At 37.5% G+C, this 20,537-nt stretch overlaps 1 protein-coding gene across 2 annotated transcripts in view; it reads left to right on the forward strand.

Moving 5' to 3' along the window:
* Positions 1 to 20,537, forward strand: part of LOC148950939 (uncharacterized) — a 145,959-nt gene that overhangs the window by 100,148 nt on the left and 25,274 nt on the right. For both annotated transcript variants that reach the window (XM_089090519.1, XM_089090520.1), the window contains 3 exons: positions 3,230 to 3,452; positions 13,997 to 14,158; positions 16,985 to 17,135. In XM_089090519.1, coding sequence (XP_088946645.1) covers positions 3,230 to 3,452; positions 13,997 to 14,158; positions 16,985 to 17,135 — 536 coding nt within the window. The remainder of the gene's footprint in view (positions 1 to 3,229; positions 3,453 to 13,996; positions 14,159 to 16,984; positions 17,136 to 20,537) is intronic.

A 20,537-nucleotide genomic window follows, 5' to 3' on the forward strand; every position in this document is an offset into this window, starting at 1 on the left:
TCTTTGTGGGGTTCACCTTTAGCTGATTCACTCTCAGCCATCTTGACACCTAATTTAGCGATTCTCTTACAGTCTAGCAGCAATCTCTCTGACTTTCCGATCACCACTAAATAAGTATCCTAAGCAAACATAGGTACTACAGCCGCGATATCCTTTTTGACGAATTCACTTATTCTTGTTTTTAGTTTCCTTACAGACTGCAGAAGATCACAAAAATTAAAAATAACAAGGGTTCAAGTACCGAACCCTGTGGAAGTCCACACTCAATACAATTTTCATCAGAATTCCTATTACCAGTTTGAACATATTTTTTTCTACAAGACAAAAAAGAACGTAAAACGAAAGAGCTGGACCCATAATCCCATAAATTTCACCCTTCATTAACAGAATATCATGACTGGCCGTATCAACAGCCTTTATAATATCTAAAAATACAGTTGCCACTTTATATCCATTATCTAACGCCACATTAATAATTCTAGCCAAACGTATGTTTACTTGCTCAATAGTGCGATCTTGACGGAATCCAAATTCTGTAGGAATAAATATTCTCTGGTTTTCCAAGTACTAATAAATTCTGACCGAAAAACATTTTTTTAGTATCCTCGACATAATTGGTAAAATCAAAATTGGTCTATAAATTTCAACATCATCAGTATTCTCTCTTTTATGTATTGGTATAACTTTCACTGATTTAAAACAGCTCGGAAACACTCCCTCTTTTAGACACTGGTTAATTAATGAAACAAAAGTTTGAGCAATTACCTCCCAAAATGTTTTCATTACTCTAATTGAAACAATATCAGCCGCACGTTTCGTACCATAAATGATTTTTGAACTTCAGTTTCGTGAACTGGGAGTAGATTTAAAGAGATTTCCATCTCCTTAGGAGTGTAATTTTGAAAAGCCTGTCGCCTGGTTTGCTTATGATCGACTCTTTCACTCTCCTTCCAACTGTCGACAAATTGTTAGCAAATTCTTCACAAATTTCCTGTGGATTGCTAAGACTGATTCCATCTTTACGGAATATTTCCTGAGGTAATCCTCCAGATGATTGTCCTAAAGAGATTCTTATCACATTCCATGTTTGTGAGAGACTTCCAGATGCTTTTTAAAATTTATAATAATGTTATCTAGCCCTTCGCAGGAGTCTGTTTAGGGCATTACGATAACTCTTATAAAGTTGCTCATTTATATCGCAGGGATGACGCACCTTTTTCTCATACAAATTCTTCTTCTTATTTGTCGATCTTAATAAACTCGGAATAATCCAACCCTTCTTTGAAGGTTTTTTTCTATTTTTCTTAATATTTTTAGAGCATTTTTCCAGGGATTGCTTAATTATTTGGTAAAAGACTCTAAGCTTAGAGTCAATATCCGCAAAGACTGAAAACTCAATTCCAATCCTTATTGGCTAGCTCATTTCTACATTTCAGATGTGCATCTTTATCGTTTAGCATCCTCAGCTTGAGACTTTGTTGACTTTTCATTATCAACACATACCGAGTAACTTGCAAACACACCAAAATGATCAGAGGTATCACTTATTAGAACACTCGGACTACCAGCCATATAATTTGAAAATATGTTATTCAGACATTTCGATGCCGTCCTCGTACCCTGAGTACTAATATTAATAGCAGGGATATAACCCAATAAAATCATCAAGTTTACAAATCGGTCTGTATTTGATCTATTATCCAATAGATCAATGTTAAAATCTCCCATTACAAAAATAGGACTTCGATGTGGGATCTTTTCCAATTGTTCTTGAAGTCATTCATAAAACTCAATAAGAGATTTTGACGGTGGCCTATATACAATCAGGACATAGCCACAACGTCGAGACAGCTCTAACTGCAAAATAAAAGTCTCAAAAAACATTTTTTATATATTAAAATTTCCGCTAGGACACATGTCCGTATGTCTGAACGTATATACGCTGCCAGTCCCCCCTGCCGGCGAAGTTGACGATTTTTCGTGTAAAGATTATAACCTGAAATATGTAAAAGTTCTGAATTATTATAATAATGTTATCTAGCCCTTCGCAGGAGTCTGTTTAGGGCATTACGATAACTCTTATGAAGTTGCTTATTTATATCACAGAGATGAGGTACCTTTTTCTCATTCAAATTATTCTTCTTATTTATCGATCTCAATAAACTCGGATTAATCCAAGCCTTTTTTGAAGTTTTTCTTCTATTTTTCTTAATATTCTTACAAAGAGCCTTTATACATTTTTCAGAATATTGCCAGTTGATCTAGTCCTTCCTGTACATTGTGTCCTTTTCAGACTAAAACAGATAAAAGAAATTCTAGCAACTTCTCTTTAGTTTCTTTTGTCCAGAATAATTACTGCCTAAAAAGAAGTTCAGCCAAATTACCTTGCCCTAGAATTCGAACTGAAAGATCCAGATTGTCTCCTAAAAATTCCATAATTAAATTCTGGAATATTTATGAAAGTAATATAGATTCGCGTTTTTCTATTCCAGTTTCTAAAGCTAAATTCAAACTATATCTAATAAGTAATTATCGATAATTATTTATTTATTTGAAGTTATGTAGGCCGGTGCTATTGTTGATAAATTTTTAATTATGTGGTATTTTATTGATTTGAGGTGTGGGCTTTGGGTTCAGTGTGGTGTCTCATTTTTCTTCCGAGTATATCTAATGTATTATTATTTCTTTTCATCATTTGTTATTATTATTTTTTTTTTTTTAGGGTGCCTGTTTTCGAGTATAACTCACTGTGTAGGCACCCTCTGTAAATATTTTATTTTCAATTGATTCATATTGCAAAAGTGTTATTTTTGCTTTACATTAGTATTATGAAGTTACTCTTTGACCTTGTTTATGACTGGGTCTCATAATACCAGAATATGCCGTGAGATTTTTGATGAATTTTGAACTTTGTCCTTATTCCTGGATACTACAACTGCTGAACTAACGTTGAATGAAATATGCAAACTGCCTGCTATACAGTAGCTAAACTTGTAAAGAAGGGCTTTATTTTCCATCATTTTGGTACCAGTTTTAACAATTCAACTTACGGGTGATATTCCTGCACACAGTGGAATATAGAAGGACCCGCCTCCCCAAAGACATGTTGCAAAGAGTTTTCTCTCCTATTCATTTATTTGCCCGATGGAAGTATTTTATTCGGGGTTTACATTTCGGAAATTATTTTTGTAGAGGTTTATCTTTCTTAGTAATTGTATAGTAATTTTAGGGCTGTTGCAGCAAGTATGTCTGATGCCACTATTGGTTTTCGAGAGGCTGAAAACACAACGGATATAATCCAATTGGATAGTTGGCCTGTTGGACTTAAGAATGTTGACAGCAGTTGCTGGTTTTCTGCTGTAATCCAGCCCCTCTTCTATATTCCCGAGTTTCGTAGACTGGTTTTGGAATTTACACGGCAGAAAATAGAAAGCAAGGATTTGGGACCTAGGGTAAAGTATTAACTTTTCCTATGTAAGTTCAGATCAATATTCAGGTTATTCAGGTATCTCCAGGATTGTCGTTTGAAAGCTCAAGTTTTAATTCTGTATCATATTATGTTCCCAAGTCTTACAAATTTATAGGTGGTCACCATTCTAATGGAATAGCATTCCTTTTTTAAAGGGAAATATTTCTTCTTTTTGTTGCTGTCTAGTGTTTCTTCTATTGCTTCTGTGGTTTTGTATTAGACGTTGATCATGTTTCTTTTTCAGCATTATTAGGTTTGATAATAATGTATCGAAAGAGGAAATTTTGATTGATTTGAAAAAAGTAACTTGAATAAAGCAAGTATATTGGTCTACTTTTCTACTGTCATATGAAGTATATGAAGTTAGCAAGGAAATTCCTGAAGACAGTGAATAAAAATATTATATATAATCTATACAAATGTTTCGACCATATATTTAATGCCTTCCTAAACAAAACAAAAAGTAAAATAAAGGTAAAATTCAATTTGCACTAAAAACAGGAAAACTTAAATTAAAAGCATACATTAAACAATTCTGACATCTTTACTTAGCTCAAGTTGAACATTCTTCAAGTTTAACTTGAGCCGAGTGACGATGTCATGACTGTTATATATATGGCTTCACTTTTAATTTACCGTTCATTATCGTAAGTTAAACTTCATCTCTATTCTACTTTTTTGTTTTGCTGAGGACAATCATTGTGTGTATGACCGAAGATTTCGTTTAGGTTGCATATTATATTTTATTCACTGTCTTCAGAAAATTCTTCATTAACTCCCTATATTTTGTCTGATGGAGAGACAGAGTGGTCTTCCTCATTATTTATTTCAGCCCTCAGTTTGCTTCTTTTTACTATGCGTGTTCTGTATCACTGCCTTCAATTTTGGATACCAACGAATAGCAAAGCTAGTATTGATGAACCCTTGTTTAAAGTCATTGAAAAATGAAAACTATTTAAAATATGGCTTGAATTTGTTCGACCAATTTCTGGATATTTGACTAATCTTAGACGTAAAACTCAAATGAATGAACGTAATGGAGCACACTGTCGCACGATGGATTTTACTGTGAGTAGGAATAATGACAAAAAGTGATTATTTCTGATACCTTAAACAAGTGTATTATGGCTAGTAATTGTCTTCCGCCATCTGCTTGATTTTTCGAGTCCATCAATAAACGCTGGCCCTCTTACCCTTCTTGTCAGTACTCTCCTTTCACAGCTCCATATATTTAGCTTTTTTTTTTAGTGTCTCCACCATAACTGCGCTTCTGTTACTCCCTTACATTGTAACAGTTTGAAAATCTTTCTTGTAGATTGTGATTGGTGGCTTAGTGCCTCTATTACTGACAATCTTCTGAGTTCCTGTCACTGAGCTAATTCTCATGTTAGTATAGAAAAAAATCATTCATATTGGTAATGGAAGGATTGTTGGAAACTAAAGAAAACATAGCAGACATGCACTGGCCAAACTCAAAATTGGTCTTCTGTAACATCATGCTCTTTTTGCTCTATTCTTAAGAATAGTAACTTAAATAAAATTCTCATCATACCCAGGAGCGTCACTATCCTTTAACTTTGGGGGGAGGGGGTCCAAAATATGCCGACGGATTTGAGTAGGTGCCGATTACAACCGACATTTGTTACTTCGTTTTTCAGGTATTAAAATAATGTTTATAATTGCAGAAAATTGTAATATATTGTAGAGAAAAACTCAGATATAAAAGCAAAATCAAGACAAAGAAAATAAGCTAAACTTTAAGGCTGTGTGGTTTTTCAACTTTACTTTTCTACATTTAAGGTAAGGGTAATTTTTTCCAGTATGTCTTTTTCTGACACCAAGAGCGTGAGATGGTCAAGTCGATCGTCTCCCGTAGTTGACCTTGATCTGTTCTTGACGATTTTTATCTTGCTAAATATTCGTTCACCTTCAGCCAATGTCACTGCAATAGTTTCTGCAAAAGTGCATGAAAGTGCTCTATAAACTAAAGGCAACCCTCATCTGTTCTTTTTAGCTTGAGAGAACAACACGGCAAACTCAATGACACTGCTGATGCTTTTTAATCTCTGTAAAAGTCTCTTGCAAATATCTACAAAACGAACGATAATCTTCTGCAGTATTTTTTTTCTGCAGTATCTTCATCTATTTAGGCTCTAATATTTGTCGCTGATGGACCAGGACGAACTTCCTCAAGTGGTGTCTGAAATGTTACTTCGGTTTCACCGAAGTAACATTTATAACCTATTAAACTTGAAAGGCAATTTCAAAATTATATTCTTCTTTGGTTCTTGCGGGCAATTTGGTATGCTTTAGTTCAGTTCAGTTCCATTTTAAAGCGTGCCATGAAAGAAAAGAAAGTAAGAACCCCAAAATTAGAGAGCAAGCTCAAACGTGTAATACCGATATTTTGTATATACATATTTAAGCATAATCCAATATCTCTAAAACCCACGCGTCTCCAATACTCCAATTCTATAGGAAAGAACACTTACCGGGACTGTCCTCTAACTCACAAAAACAACATTAAATTAGGTAAAAATACAAAAGTTTGCATTTTAAAAGGAAACGTTCACCGCCCTTTAGGATAACTCATATTTTTATCGTATATAATTAAAAATTAAGGAGAGATTGTTTGATTATCCCTAATCTTATTATTATATCCTCGTTTATAAAAATCTATTAAGTGTTTCAGTCTACTTTTAAAGTTTACTACCCTGTAACAAACTGACACTGGTTGATCAAATTTTTCCCTTAAAGTAAGATTTTGCCCAGACTTTGGGAGTCTTTCGTATCAAATCGTGTACTTACACCTAGGACATCTGCTGAAATTTCGTGATAAATATCTTTAGCAGTGTCAGAATGCGAGACGAGAGGTGGTTGTGACTGCGAAGCACTAAAACAAAAGGCACCACTGAAGACAAACTCTAAGCTTTCTGTTAGCTTAAATTACACCAAGCTATCTTGCTGTTCGAGATGAAGTTCGCTCGTGAAAGGGCTTTCTACAGTTTTCTTTGAGCTTCCTGGCCGTAACCATTATGGAATATCAAATAGAGTGGTATTTTGCACAATCTTTGGTCTAATCTTCGCTTTGGCACCGTTTCTCAGTTCCTGATTACGATGCTCTAGAATACTTTCAGATTCAAATTCGTAATACACTTCATCTTTCTTTCTTTGAAACAAACTTCACACACAAGCTTTATTCTAGTTCTGGATCTGTACCTTTGTCCTACAAACATTTTCATGTACTGATAATCAGAACAAATAAAATAGTGCTCTAAGCATCCTTTTAGGTTCAAATGCAGTATCGCACTAATTCAAATTGCTATTCCTAGATCACTGAGAAACTTGCTTCCCTGTAAACTTTCCTCATTCTTGACAAACCGGCTTGGTTTGAGTTTATTTTGACGTGTGTTCGTATTACAGAATTTTCTTTTGGTGTTGCAGTACAACCCAGGTTATCGGGCTTTCTTTTTTTTACATAGTCTTAAAATAAGTATAATGTCGTAAAGCAACAAATTGTCGAATCTTGAATTAACAAATTTTTATTTCCCTTGCAGTTTTAGTTATTCAAACCCTCAGTTATATGATTTGTTATAGGGCTATTGGGACTAAGCTAACTAGGTCTTGTTGTAAATAAGCTTAGTATAACCTTGCAATTCTATGGGCTCATGTATTAGCAAAATATGTCAGCTGTTTCCAATATTTTGGAAAGAAAGAACAATAATTCCCAACAATTTTTTTTTCAGTAGAGCCACTAGAATTGTCCCGGCTAACCGACCCGTTGAAAAATGAAAAGTTTTGCAAGGCTCCACCCGACAAGTCACTTTCTAGGCGGCAAACTGGTTTCTGTAAACTTTTACGCAAATGTAGTGGTCAATTTCGTTCTCTTTGCCCGACGGAAGTCTTTTATAACATAATAATAGACCGAAAAAATATTAGTTTTTGTTTATTTTGCGCAGATAAAGCAGTAAATTTCGTAGTCCTTCGCCAATAGTAGTCTTTAATGATATTAATTAAAAAAAACTTTTTCCACAAAATAAGTTTTCAAAGAAAAGTAAAGAACTCCATTAAACAAAAAATGAGCAAAACTATAATCAAATAATTTACCAAGCGTGAAACTACCACAAATCAGCATTGATAAATAAATGAAACCCAAAACGAACAGAAATTACAATAAATAACCGAGTTAAACTCAAAACGAGCAGAATTAACGTACGTTGGGAGCGAAACCCCCTATGCCTTCCCAAGGACAGAACAAAATTTGCACTTTATTGAAAAAATACAAATGAATGTGCATTGTCAGTTTAATATGACTTACTTGACTTATGTCCCATCCGTCCTTGAAGGTCGTTTTGGGGCCTCATCTTTAACCAGTTCATTGATGTGCCTCCTGTAGGTACTTCTGTTGTCGACCAGGCGGCTCAGTTGTGGCAGGTTGTAAGGTGAAAAGTTTTCTTTCCGTCTCTTCGGAGGGTGACCTCTTGGTCGAGAACCGTTTACTCGTACATAAATGATTATCTTTGGGAGACGTGTACTGGCCAGGTGGCGAGTATATCCCAGTCAGGTGAGTTGGTATCGTTTTATTTTGACCAGTATTGCATATTTGACTTTCAGATTATGGAGAGGCTTGAAGTTGGAGATTATGTCATGGAAGGTGATACCAGCGATGCGTCATAGGAATTTGGTTTCAAAGGCAGCTAAGCGGCGTTGACCGTCTGTTTTAAGCGTCCAAGATTCACAGGCATAGATGGCGATTGGAATAATGAGGGAGTAGAAGAGGCTCGTTTTGAAACTTGTTGTTAAGTTCTTATTCCTCCAAATGGGCATCAGAGCTTTAAGACTGAAGTTCGCAAGTGTCAGGCGTCTATTCATGTCTTTGAGTTGGTTGTTATCATAATCAAGTAAGCTCCCAAGGTAGACGAAGCCTTCCACCCACTCAATGGTACCTTCACCAAGCTGGTTGTTGAGATTTACCTGTGAATCAAACTTGCATGAACAGCGCATGGCTTTCGTTTTTGAGGTGTTAATTGCCATCCCGAAGAGGTTGGTGGACGAGTGAACGCTGTTAGCCTGAAATTGTAGATCTTGAAGGGAGTCGGCTATTAAGACTATGTCATCAGCATATACCAGTTGGTTTATCACCACTCCTCCGACAAGGGCGCTGGGCGGGTTATCTGTGAATGAAAGGGCTGCAGTTAGGAAGAGATTAAACAGCTCCGGTGATATTAGGCAACCTTGAAGTACTCCGGTAGAGGTTTTGAAGCTCTCGGTAAGTCCCTCTCCAGTTATGACGCGGCTACTGAACTTGATCATCGAGATCAGCGATGTCTTCGATCAGCGAGATCAGGTAGGATGGGATGCCAAAGTGAAGAAGGATGTGCCATAGACCTTCTCTCCATATCCGATCAAAAGCTTGTTTAAAATCTATGAAAAGGTAGTAGATGCTGCGGCCAAGTTCGCTATACTTTTTCATAGTTTGCCAAACAGTGAATATCTGATCGATTTTTGATCTATTAGGTCAGTCGCCGGCTTGGACTTCCAAAAGGACCAGTGATGAAATGGGTCGTATGCACCTGAGTACGACTCTGATGAGCATTTTTGCTGCGTGGCTGGTAAGACTTACTGGGTGGTATTTGTTGCAGACAGCTTTAGAGCCTTTCTTATGCAGGGTATTTATCGTGGCTTCGCACCAGGGTGAGGGGAAGTGACATTTTTCCCAAGCAGCTGTGGGAATTTTGTGGTAAAGGTCAAGGAGTGGTTTGCAGTTTACTTTCAGTAGTTCGGGCTGGATTCCATTGGGGCCGGCAGCTTTGTTTGTTCTCAAGTCTCTGATAGCTGCTTCTATTTCAGAGTGAAGAGGGGGAGGACTTGGGATCTGTAGAGGTTATAGGGAAAGTATTGAGAATTGTAGGGTCTGGGTGGATGTCCAGATTCAGTTTATTTTTAAAATGGTTTTTTCATCGAGAGCGGATTCCGTCTGTGGATTGTATTTGGTTTCAATGTTCGTCGAGAAGGGAGAACGCTTTTATGTCCTTCTTTTTGGCCAATTCCCGCACTCTTCTATACATGTAGTGGAGGTCTTCTTTCTTGAAGGCCGATTCACATTGATGACACGTTTCTTTAATAAAAGCACAATGAGCACGTCTGATGGATTTTGTCAACAGCTCGTTTGAGTTGCTTGCACCGGTCCCTACTTTCTTTATCTTGTTTGTTCGTGAGTTAGCGCTTTTCGTCGCAGAGTGAAATGATCTCGTCTGTTATCCAAGGTTGCTGAATGTTGTTTTGGGTACCCAGTGTGGAATGAGCGACATCACATATGATATTTGTGCTGCTAGTCACCAGGTTGTCAATATCTTCCTTAGACAGGGTAGGTGGAGATCTCGACGTGAGCTCCGAAATTTTTTCAGATAGAATGGTGATATAGGTCATACGTGTGTTTTCGTCTTTCACTAGATCTAATCGAAACTTGGGGGTTTTCTGAGATAACTTTGATGCTGTTTTAAGTCTTGTTTTGAACTTAGACATGACAAGCGAGTGGTCGCTGTCAAAGTCGCCACCATCTAGCGTGACTGTGTTTAGGACAGACGTTTTCCAACGTCTAGACACGAGGATATAGTCTATTAAGTTTTTAGTTTTTCCATCCGGTGAGGTCCAGGATGTCTTACGGCGAGGTCTGTGCTTGAACAGTGTGTTTGTAATTACTAAATCGCTGTCTCTGCAGAATTCGATAAGGCGTTCTCCTCTTCTGTTCATTCTTCCATGGCCAAATTTGGCCATTACATCTTCGTGTCCTGTGTGGTTGTTTCCAACGATGGCGTTGAAGTCACCAATGACAAAGATTATGTCCTTTTTAGGGACAGAATCAACCAGACTTTGAAGCTGGAGATAGAAGTTTTCAGACTCTTCGTCGTCTCTGCTGGAATCCGGAGCGTATACTTGGAGAATTGTGAGGCAGGTGGGTGAACCTTTCAGGCGGATCATGATGATCCGTTCCGTGAGTGGGGTTACGGATATTAAGGATTTTCTGGCTTTATTAGACAATAGGAAACCTACACCTTGTCGATGTTTCTTATCATTACGTCCCGAAAGTAGAAGGGTAACATCTCCATGTTTCTCTTCACCAGTGACTGGAAGATGGGTTTCGGCGAGACCGATAACGTCCCAGCTGTACCGTTTTATCTCTCTTAGGAGTAGGTCTATTTTTCCTTGTTTAGCGAGGGTTCTAGTGTTGAGGGTACCTATTGACATAGTTATTTTTGGAGAAACAATAGCCTCCAGGGTTGGAGTTGTCAACGTAGATATATTCGCGCGATTCACGGTTGTCGAGTCGTCGGCTGCCCCGGACGCGGTATCTTAACGCATTATCGTCGGTTACCCCGGACGCGGTAGCACTGGTTCTCATATTTGATCTCCTATTCGTATTCATATTCATCATTAAAATTTAAGAAGGGGTTTCTTGGCTGGATCCGGGACAGCGGTAAGCCACTCCTCTCTGTCCCTAGCAGGGGCCGACTGTATCTATTACTGATAGTGTGCCCTTTTGGTGTCCTGCAACACCAGCAATTTAACCCATTGCTGGGGGAAGATTTGTGACTGACGGGACGTATCCATACGCCGATGGGCCCTGCCCAGTGCACATTAGAGGGGTCGTCCTCCTCCTCCGTCTGAATTTAATGCCCCCAGACGAGGGTGCTCCAGCAATGTTTCAAGACCCCCAGAGACTGGGTCCTCCCTTGGTCCGCACCTCACTACCCATGAGGTACCCTACATATCTGCAGGGTGTTCCCCTATCCGCCTCCTGGGGACGCGCTGAGTGGCCTGGGGCAGGCCCCACTGGGGCAGCCCTTTGAATTTCCAGTCGAATGAGCTTTTATTGAAGTTTCTACGACAACGCCTTCTTTAAAAACCTTATATACCCCCAGGGCACAACTTAAAACCCTTGCCCTGAGGGTTGTAGGGAAGTGTCCTCCTAAAAACATATTTTCTATCTGGAAATCAACTACGCTGGACAAAATGGCTATCTCAAAATTTTGATTGGATGTGTTTGGGGGAATGATGGGCGCAGGGGGGGGGCTAGTTGCCCTCCAATCACTTTTGACTATTAAAAAGGGCAATAGCCGTTTGAATTTCTAATCGAATGAGCCTTTTTTGAAGTTTCTACGACAACGCCTTCTATAAAAACCTTATATGGCCCCAGGGCATAACTTAAAACCCTTGCCCTAAGGGTTGTGGGGTATTGTCCTCCTCAAAACATATATTCTATCTGAAAATCAACTACACTGAACAGAATGGCTATCTCAAAATTTTGATTGGATGCATGTGAGGTAGTAATGGGCGTGTAGGGAGGCGGAATATTTGCCCCCAATAACTTTTGACTATTAAAAAGTACACTAGCCCTATGAATTTATACTCGAATGAGACTGTTTTGAAGTTTATACGACAATGCCTTCTATAAAAAAACCTTATATGCCCCCAGGGCAGAACTTAAAACCCTTGCCCTGAGGGTTGTTGGGGAGTTTCCTCCTCAAAAATATATTTTCTATCTGTAAATCAACTACGCTGAACAAAATGGCTATGTCAAAATTTTGATTGGATGTGTTTGGGGGAATGATGGGCGTGTAGAGGGAGGGGCTAGTTGCCCTTCAATCACATTCGACTATTAAAAAGTGCACTAGCCCTTTGAATTTCCAATCGAATGAGCCTTTTTTGAAGTTTCTACGACAAAGCTTTCTATAAAAAACTCATATACCCTCAGGGCATTACTTAAAACCCTTGCCCCGAGGGTTGTGGGGGAGTGTCCTCCACAAAAAAGATATTTTCTATCTGGAAATCAACTACGCTGAGCAAAATGGCTATCTCAAAATTTTGATTGGACGTGTTTGGGGGAATGATGGGCGTGGGAGGGGGGCTAGTTGCCCTTCAACCACTTTCGACTATCAAAAAGGGCATAATTCACTCGAATTTACAATCGAATGAGTCCCTTTCGAAGTTTCTACGGCGCCTCATTCGATACGAAGTTCTCGGGTGGAGAAAAAACACAATGTGCCCACACCGTTCTTTACTTAGGCAGCGCTAGCGCGCTGCCTATGACTAGATTAACAAGCTTTGTATGGCTCTGTTCTACTAGTCGCTTCTTATGGGACCAGTATGTTTCTTTCAACTTTGCGCACATGTAGTGGTAAGTTTCGTCGGACTTCACCCGACAAAATCCCTTCTAGAAGCTGCGCTTTGCACAGAAAGAAAACGACTTTTGTCGGTCAAAGCCCGACGAAAGTCCTTTCTGAGGTCCTTTAGGAGGAGGAGTTCCCCCCCTCCCCCCACCTCCTTAGTAACGCCCCTGATCATACCGTAGTATCAGATGTAAACTCCTTTTTTTGCAGATATATGCACCACTTTTCCATTAAACGACGATGCAGAAATTAAGGGTCGCATTGCTGAGGCCGGTTATAATGTAGATGTAGTGGAAATTTCTGAGTCTGGAGTCTGAAGCGTTTCAAAACTGAAATGCAAACATTACGCCGAAGTTATTACATGAATACACGATTTTTCTTGCCAAGCTGATCTCCTCCCATATTAATCAGTGTTTCTGGAAGTAAGTGTACCCTAGTGTGCTGGAAGAGACCGTAAGTTGGTGTTATTCCCAAAGTAAAGCGTTCCAAACCTTGTGACCAGCTCTGACCTTTTTGAGTAAATCTGAACCTTTTTTAAGGTCACAAACATTTATATATCGTGAACTCTTGTCTTAGGTATGATTGCGATTGTCCAACTTTTTCTAATCTACTTCTGAAGGGCCTTTGATCATTACATAGAAGTAACGAATTTACACACTATTGGTGCACACAAGCTTATTCTCGTTTTAGTGATTAATGTTTTGCTACTCTGATACCAGTGCATCAATAATTTTCTGAGAAGATAATGACAGAGAAGGGGCTGAGCTTCTATGTGGCACCCCAAAGGACATGGGACACTCAATGAATAACCCAGATTTTTTAAGTGACAAAATTCAGTAATTAAAGAACAGCTCTGTCAAAGTAATTCTGTGCGACGCTTATGCAGGTTATGACTTGTCATTATTTGCTTTTCTACTTCTATTACTTTACGAGCGTCGACTTAAATTGATTTGTAAATTTGGCCGATTTTTTCAAAGCAGGGATAAACATATAAACATATTACCACCACTTAAGACGAAATAAGATAGCACTACATAGAAGCACAAAATGCTTCTTAAATCTTAAGTGCAAAATGCTCTTCAAATTCATTTCTGCCTTGTTATATGTCTGTGTTTAATAAGGGCTAGTCAGGCGTTTTTATTTTTAATTTCCCAGTATGTGCGCCATATATGTGTTGTTTTTTTTTTTTTTATATAAGAGCCATGATAATTTGTTGAAGATCCTACTATCTTTAGTTTCGAATGTCCTTTTCTAGAGTCTTGAAGAGTTGACTAATCATGGGGAAAACATGAAACAAATTCCTTTTTCTTCTCTTTTAATTACTCAATGGATTTTATTAACTTTGCTTAATATTTAGGAACTACGAAATGTTTCTTTGGTCACCAATTTAAGAAGACTCTTTGCAATCATGCAGCGCGGTCAAGGAGGATATTTAGATCCATCCAAATGTAGCTCTATTCTAAAAAGTAGTCTTGGACATACTTTTAGTCATCATGATGCTTCAGAAACTACCCATTTGGTAAGTCGTAATCATTTAGTGTTAAAATTATCAGTGAAAAGTCTTTCTTTATCAAACGATTATTTTTACTTGACTTTTATGTTTTATGTGTGTACTTCTTGAAATGGATCGAGGGGGGGGGGGGCAAGTGTATTTGCTGTTCAAAATGAAATGAAATTTTACAAATAAGGGAAGTGCTGTCGCCCCCGTCTAGCCCTCAGTCTTTACATTTAAGCTCAGCCTTTTATCACAACGCTTCGATATTAGAAAACTAATTTTTTCTGTTAAAACTATTGCTTCCCAAATACGAGAGGAAATCATCTCAACGCCCACTGATTTTCCTTACTCCAAATATATTCCTAAAAATAAATGATATTAAATTAGGGTTCACTTATTACAGACTGTTTTAATATTTAGGAACGAATGCACCACCGCTCTCTCTGAGATTAAAGGGCTAGAAGGTTGACTATTTCATTTTAATTGTAATTAACGGATATCAAGTAATTAGAAGTGAATTTTTTCTGTATTCTGCGCAACTTTTAATCAGCGTTTATCCACTGTACTATAATTATGAAAAGCGACGGATAGCTTTATAGAACCGAGTAGATTCAATAGATTATGTTACAAGTTTCTGAATAATTTTAATAATTTGAATAATTGAAAAAAAAATTTGATTAACTTTAGATAATCAAGAATGAACCGTAAAAACTGTTTTACGGTTCACTAGACAGAAATTCACTTTGTATTTACATTGTTCGCAAGGGTTCTCCTGTATACAACGTATTTACGTATATTTTGTTACACTTAAGTGCATGTTTTGGAAGCAAATGGAGTATATATCCGACACTCGATAATGATCTTTTAATGTCCCTATTTCTCATGGCTTAGGGCTATTTCCATCCATGAATTTTAATGCTCATGTTGTTGGGGTTCCACCCCTTGTTCTTTTCTTTTCTCAGATAAATACCTGTTTTCTTTTCTGTAATTACATTTGCTTAGATTTGCCTATAGCATAAATTTCAATGATGAGTTAAAGTCTCGTTGCTATGCTATAGTTTTTTTTTGCAGCAAATAGTCTTCCCGTTTTGGGCCATAGAAAGGTAATATTATTCAAAAGAAGCTAGGGATTTGAACCTTAATTTAGCGGATTGGCCAGGGCCAATCTAAGGTCCAACCCTATGCAAAGTTCGTTGTATAGAACTAGTGATTTAATTTTTAGTCTATATTGAGAGTTTACATTGAGACCCTGTTTAGGGAGTCTGTCTTGAGATTTTATAGATGTGTGTTTTGTGACCTTTGGAAGAATACAAGTAAGATATTTTCTATAGCCGCGTGAGATTTTTTTTCAGGAACCCAGGCAGGGTAGGAAAAGAGTTTGCCAGAAATACCGTCATTTAGTATATCGAAAGGGGGCCCTTTTACCCTCCAAAGGGGTAACTAGAAATATTAGTGGTGACCCGGGTTGGACCATTGGCCTAAAGAGTCACTGTTTGACCGTTCGATCACGTTACCATACCTCGGAACAGGGTATACCGTAATAGTGTATTAACATACCCTGTATCTACATTAGGGTAGTGGTAGCTACGAGGCATTCCATTACAATATTTGGTGCCAGCGAGGCTTTCCCCTCCAATGATTGGTGCAGCACAATTTCAGCCATAATCATTTAGTAAGTTGATATACCAATGTTTTTATTTAGAATTGAAGTGGGTTTATGATATTCTAGCGATTAGGGAATTCAATTGCCAAATATGTAGTTATTCTAGTTAAATAAGTGCAATTTTAGCTGAGTCTTTGGATAAGACCCATAACCTTTAAAATAGTTGAACGTTTATTATTAATTTTTAGTGGATGAACTGAGTAAAAACGCATTGACAATGATTTTTTTTTTCCTGTTTTTGCAATGGTGCCAATGTGATAGAAAACCTATTTTCGACATAAATTAAGATGTTCAATTAGAAATCAATTTGAAATCTATTTTAGTATTTTAAAACTTACTGTAACAACTGTAGTTTAATTGTTTTGAAATTTAAATGCACAGTCATTTTATATTTAAAATATTTTAGTTTATTAATTAAAGAAAAAAAAATCCGAAAAAGAAGTTTTTCAAAGAACAGTAAAGAGCAAAAAAAAGAGCAAGGAGTAAGTCTCTTGAAAGGGTATAAACGCCCACTTTGTGACTATTCCTTGTGCCTAACTGGTGTATGAAAATATTAAAAAATAAGCAAAACACTTTTTTTTTAATGATTTTGTAATTCTTTCGCGACCCGGAAAAATTTTCCCGCGGCCTGGCACATTGTCCCAAGTTTCTAGAAGTTTTATTTAGAAGTGAAGTGGGTTTATGATATTCTAATGATTTTGAAAGCCCTGCGTTTTTAGATTAGGGAATTCAATTGCCAAATATGTAGTTATTCTAGTTAAATAAGTGCAATTTTAGCTGAGTATTTGGATAAGACCCACAACCTTTTAAATAGCTTAACGTTTATTATTAATTTTTAGTGGATGAACTAAGTAAAAACGCGTTGACAATGATTTGATTTTTTTTTGTTTTTTTTTTCCTGTTTTTGCAATGGTACCAATGTGATAGAAAACCTATTTTCGACATAAATTAAGATGTTCAATTAGAAATCAATTTGAAATTTGACGTGGTGTAATCGCTCATATAGATTCGAGCAAGCAATAAAGCTTAATTAGCGTTGATCGCCGTAGTTACTTTGTTTCAGAAATACAAGATCAAGTCATCATAAATCCCTGTCCATTTGACCCTCTACATATGTTTATTATTTCAATGGTTTGGACCGGTAACTGTTAGTATTTTTGAATTAAATTATGAGTATTTTCTTCCAGTTACTTCAGTGGTTGGAAGAGGCTTTTAGCCTATTGAATAAAAAACTTCTTGAAGAAGAAGGAAAAGAAAAAGGACAGAGGTCTTCCTGTATTCAAAATCTGCTGATTAGTTGTTTTTTTGGCCAGTTTGCCGTTGAAACTGTGAATGGTGGTAAGTAATGTCGGCAATGTATTTTTCAGAAAGCACGTAGACAATAATAAGGTTTCTGAACCTGGAGGTAATAGGTTTACAATTTGTTCAAAGTATTCTCATATGGATGAAATATCTCCTAAATAAATAATATGTCTTCTTTCTTTCAATGATATGCTTCTCTCTCTCTCTCTTTCTCTCTCTTTCACTCTCTCTCTCTCTCTTTCTCTCTCTTTCTCTATCTCTCTCTCTCTCTCTCTCTCTCTCTCTCTCTCTCTCTTTCTTTCTCTTTCTCTCTCTCTCTCTCTCTCTCTCTCTCTGTCTGTCTCTCTCTCTCTCTCTCTCTCTCTCTCTCTCTCTCTCTCTTTCTCTGCAATGCACTAGGGCCAGTTCCCACTTAATTCCAAGGAATTCCCTATTCCCATATAAATGAAATTTTCTTAAGAGATAATGAATTGTCTCTTATTTTTCGAATCTAGTACTATCACTTTCTTGAAAGTTCTTTCTTATTCCTATGTGAAAGAAATTTTTTTCCAAAAGTAATGAACTTTTTCTCCTTCAAAGGATTTGATTTTGCAGTGGCACCTTCTTTCCCATCCTTTTTTGCAACCACAACGCACTGTCTCGCGACAGACCTTTGACGTGGGCGGAAATTAGCCTAACCAATTGGGAAGTCACTTTCCATCAGTGCCTCTGACCCAGCTAGAGTCAGAAAAACTGGAAGGGTGGGTGTCGATTCCAGGCTGCGATTCCACATATGACCTGACTGTAGTACAGCTCCTAAGGATATGTTGTAAAAGCGAAGCACTAGCTGCAGGAAGTCTCTGCATGTTCTTAGTCTTTTGTCGTCGAAATGTTTCTTTCCTAAATTCATTCACGTCGCCGCAGTCTCATTTTACGTCGTATGTCTTCGTGACAAAGCGTTCAAGGTCGTGTAGTTGCAGTTCTGTACCTAGGGAAGGCTGGTTTTTCAGTTTAAGGAAATTCTCCGTCACTCCTGGCATATTGGGTTAAGTCGCAAAGAACTGCCTCTTTGAGTGAGGGATAAAAGAAGAAACGGTATCATATCCTGTAAATGCGTGGAAGAACGAAAGTGCCTGCGATTTACTCGGCCTGAGCTATCTAACTATTTCATGCATGGAAACGTTCTTTAGGTTGGTACCGACGCCAAACGCAATAAATAGTTCGGACACTCCAATGCGGTCAAAGCATGAGATCGCAATCACAATAACTTCTGTGTCCACCGTTTGTATGGTAATCGGCCGATGTCCTTGTAAGACTGCGTCACAAGTGTGAAGCAAAAGGCGGGTGTCAGCCTGTTCGTGTGAACATAACTGGATGAGACTCTGCTTTTCGAACACCTAGTTAGATATGCACGTGTTTCCAATAGTGCATGGTTAGAAGGTTAAACAAGTCTGTTTTGTTTGCATCCACTTGCAGGAATTCTTTCGACTTCAATGGGATTTGTGTGTTCGGAACAACTTTTAGTCGTGAACCCTTGCCTCGCTCACTTCTGACCGAAGGTTTTAGACAATCCAATCTGTAAACATCGATTGCGAGGTCAAGTCTCTCGAAATATCTCAGCTGATACTCTATCATGGGGAAAAATACGATCAAGTGGGCAGCTTCACTTACCTTGGTATTATTATCAGTAAATAGGTTGGGAGCAGTGAAAATGTTAAAAGTAGAATAGCCAAGGCTCAGGTTGTTTTTTCACAAATAAAAAAAAGTTTGGAAAAATAGGAAGATATGTGTGCAAACCAAGATTAGAATATTAATTAACATAATTTGCACTTTAGTGACAAAAAAAATGTTTTTACTTCTATAACTTTAATAAATCAAATAATATTAACATTTTGACTACTAAATATCAGTATATGCATGTTAAACTGACAATGCACATTCATTTGTATTTTTTGAGTAAAGTGCAAATTATGTTCTGGCCTTGGGAAGGCATAGGGGTTTTGAACCCTACTCGTGTTAATTTCTGCTCGTTCTGAGTTTGACTCGGTTATTTATTGTACTTTCTGTTCGTTTTGGGTTTCATTTATTTATTGATGGTGATTTGTGGTAGTTTTACGATTGGTAGATTATTTGATTTTATTTTTGCTCATTTTGGTTTAATGGAGTTCTTTACTTTTCTTTGAAAATCTTATTTTGAGGAAAAGTTTTTTTTTAGTTAATTTCTATTCATTTATAGTGACATGGGCTTTTTGGGGCAAAAGAAAATAATTCTTTAAATTTGTTCGTTTTTTTAAGACTTTATGGTTTGGCCTGCTATTTGTATGCTAGAGAAAAATTTTCAGCAATTTTTAACAACATACACCCTTTTAAAAATCTGGACACAAATAGTAGTGTTTAATTTAGTTTCATACCTCCTCTAGTTGACCTGAAATAGAAAACTTGAAACCATTCGCTAAAAAAATCTATTTAGTTTCTTTCATAGCTTGGATATTTTTACGCTATTTTGATTTGGTTGAATTTTGAGAGCAGAAGTAGCCTTGACAGTTTGAACATAATACCCTCAATCGTTCTTGGGATACTGCTGAGATGCCTTATTGGGAATTAGCATTAACACAGTGCATTTTGATTTAATCTTAAGGCAATATTTAGTTTTTAAACATAGTAGGCAATTGGGAGGGTGGGCGTGGGAGGCAGACTAGTTGCCCTCCAATTACGTTCGACTTTTAAAAAGGGCATTAGCCCTTTCTATTTTCAATTGAATGAGCCCTTTTCGAAGTTCCTGAGATAACTGCTTCGATACGAAGTGCCCTGGTCTAAAAAAAAAGAAAAAAGAATACATAATACATTGTGCTTACATCGATCTTTACTATAGAATTGTTAAGCCTTCCAATCACTTTCGACTGTTAAAAAGGGCATTAGCCCTTTCAATTTCCACTCGAATGAGGCCTTTTTGAGTTTCTACGACAACGTTTTCCATAAATACCTTATATGTCCCCAGGGCATAAGTTACAACTCTTACCCCAAGGGCTGCGAGGGGGTTGTCATCCTCAAAGACCTAATTTCCAGGACTTTCAACTACGTTAAAAAATGGCTATCTCAAAGTTTTGATTGGATATATTTGGGGAAATGGTGGGCTTGAGAGGGGCGTTAGTTGCTCTCTAATCACTTTCAACTATTCAAAAAGGCACTAGCTCTTTCAATTTCCAATCGAATGAACCCTTTTGAAGTTCCTACAACAATTTTTTCAATAAAAACCTTATATGCCCCAGGGCATAACTTACAACCCTTGCCCTGAGGGCTGGGGGGTGTCATCCTCAAAGACCTAATTTCCAGAACTTTCAACTACTTTGAAGAAAATGGCCGTCTCGAAATTTTGATTGGATGTGTTTGGTGAAATGATGGGCGTGAGAGGGGGGTTAGTTACCCTCTAATCTAAAAATCTAAAACTTCCGACTATTA

The sequence above is a fragment of the Artemia sp. Qi Xiang Cuo genome, chromosome 6 (genome assembly GCF_049724085.1).
Source record: "Artemia sp. Qi Xiang Cuo chromosome 6, ASM4972408v1, whole genome shotgun sequence".
Taxonomy (NCBI): Eukaryota; Metazoa; Arthropoda; class Branchiopoda; order Anostraca; family Artemiidae; genus Artemia; species Artemia sp. Qi Xiang Cuo.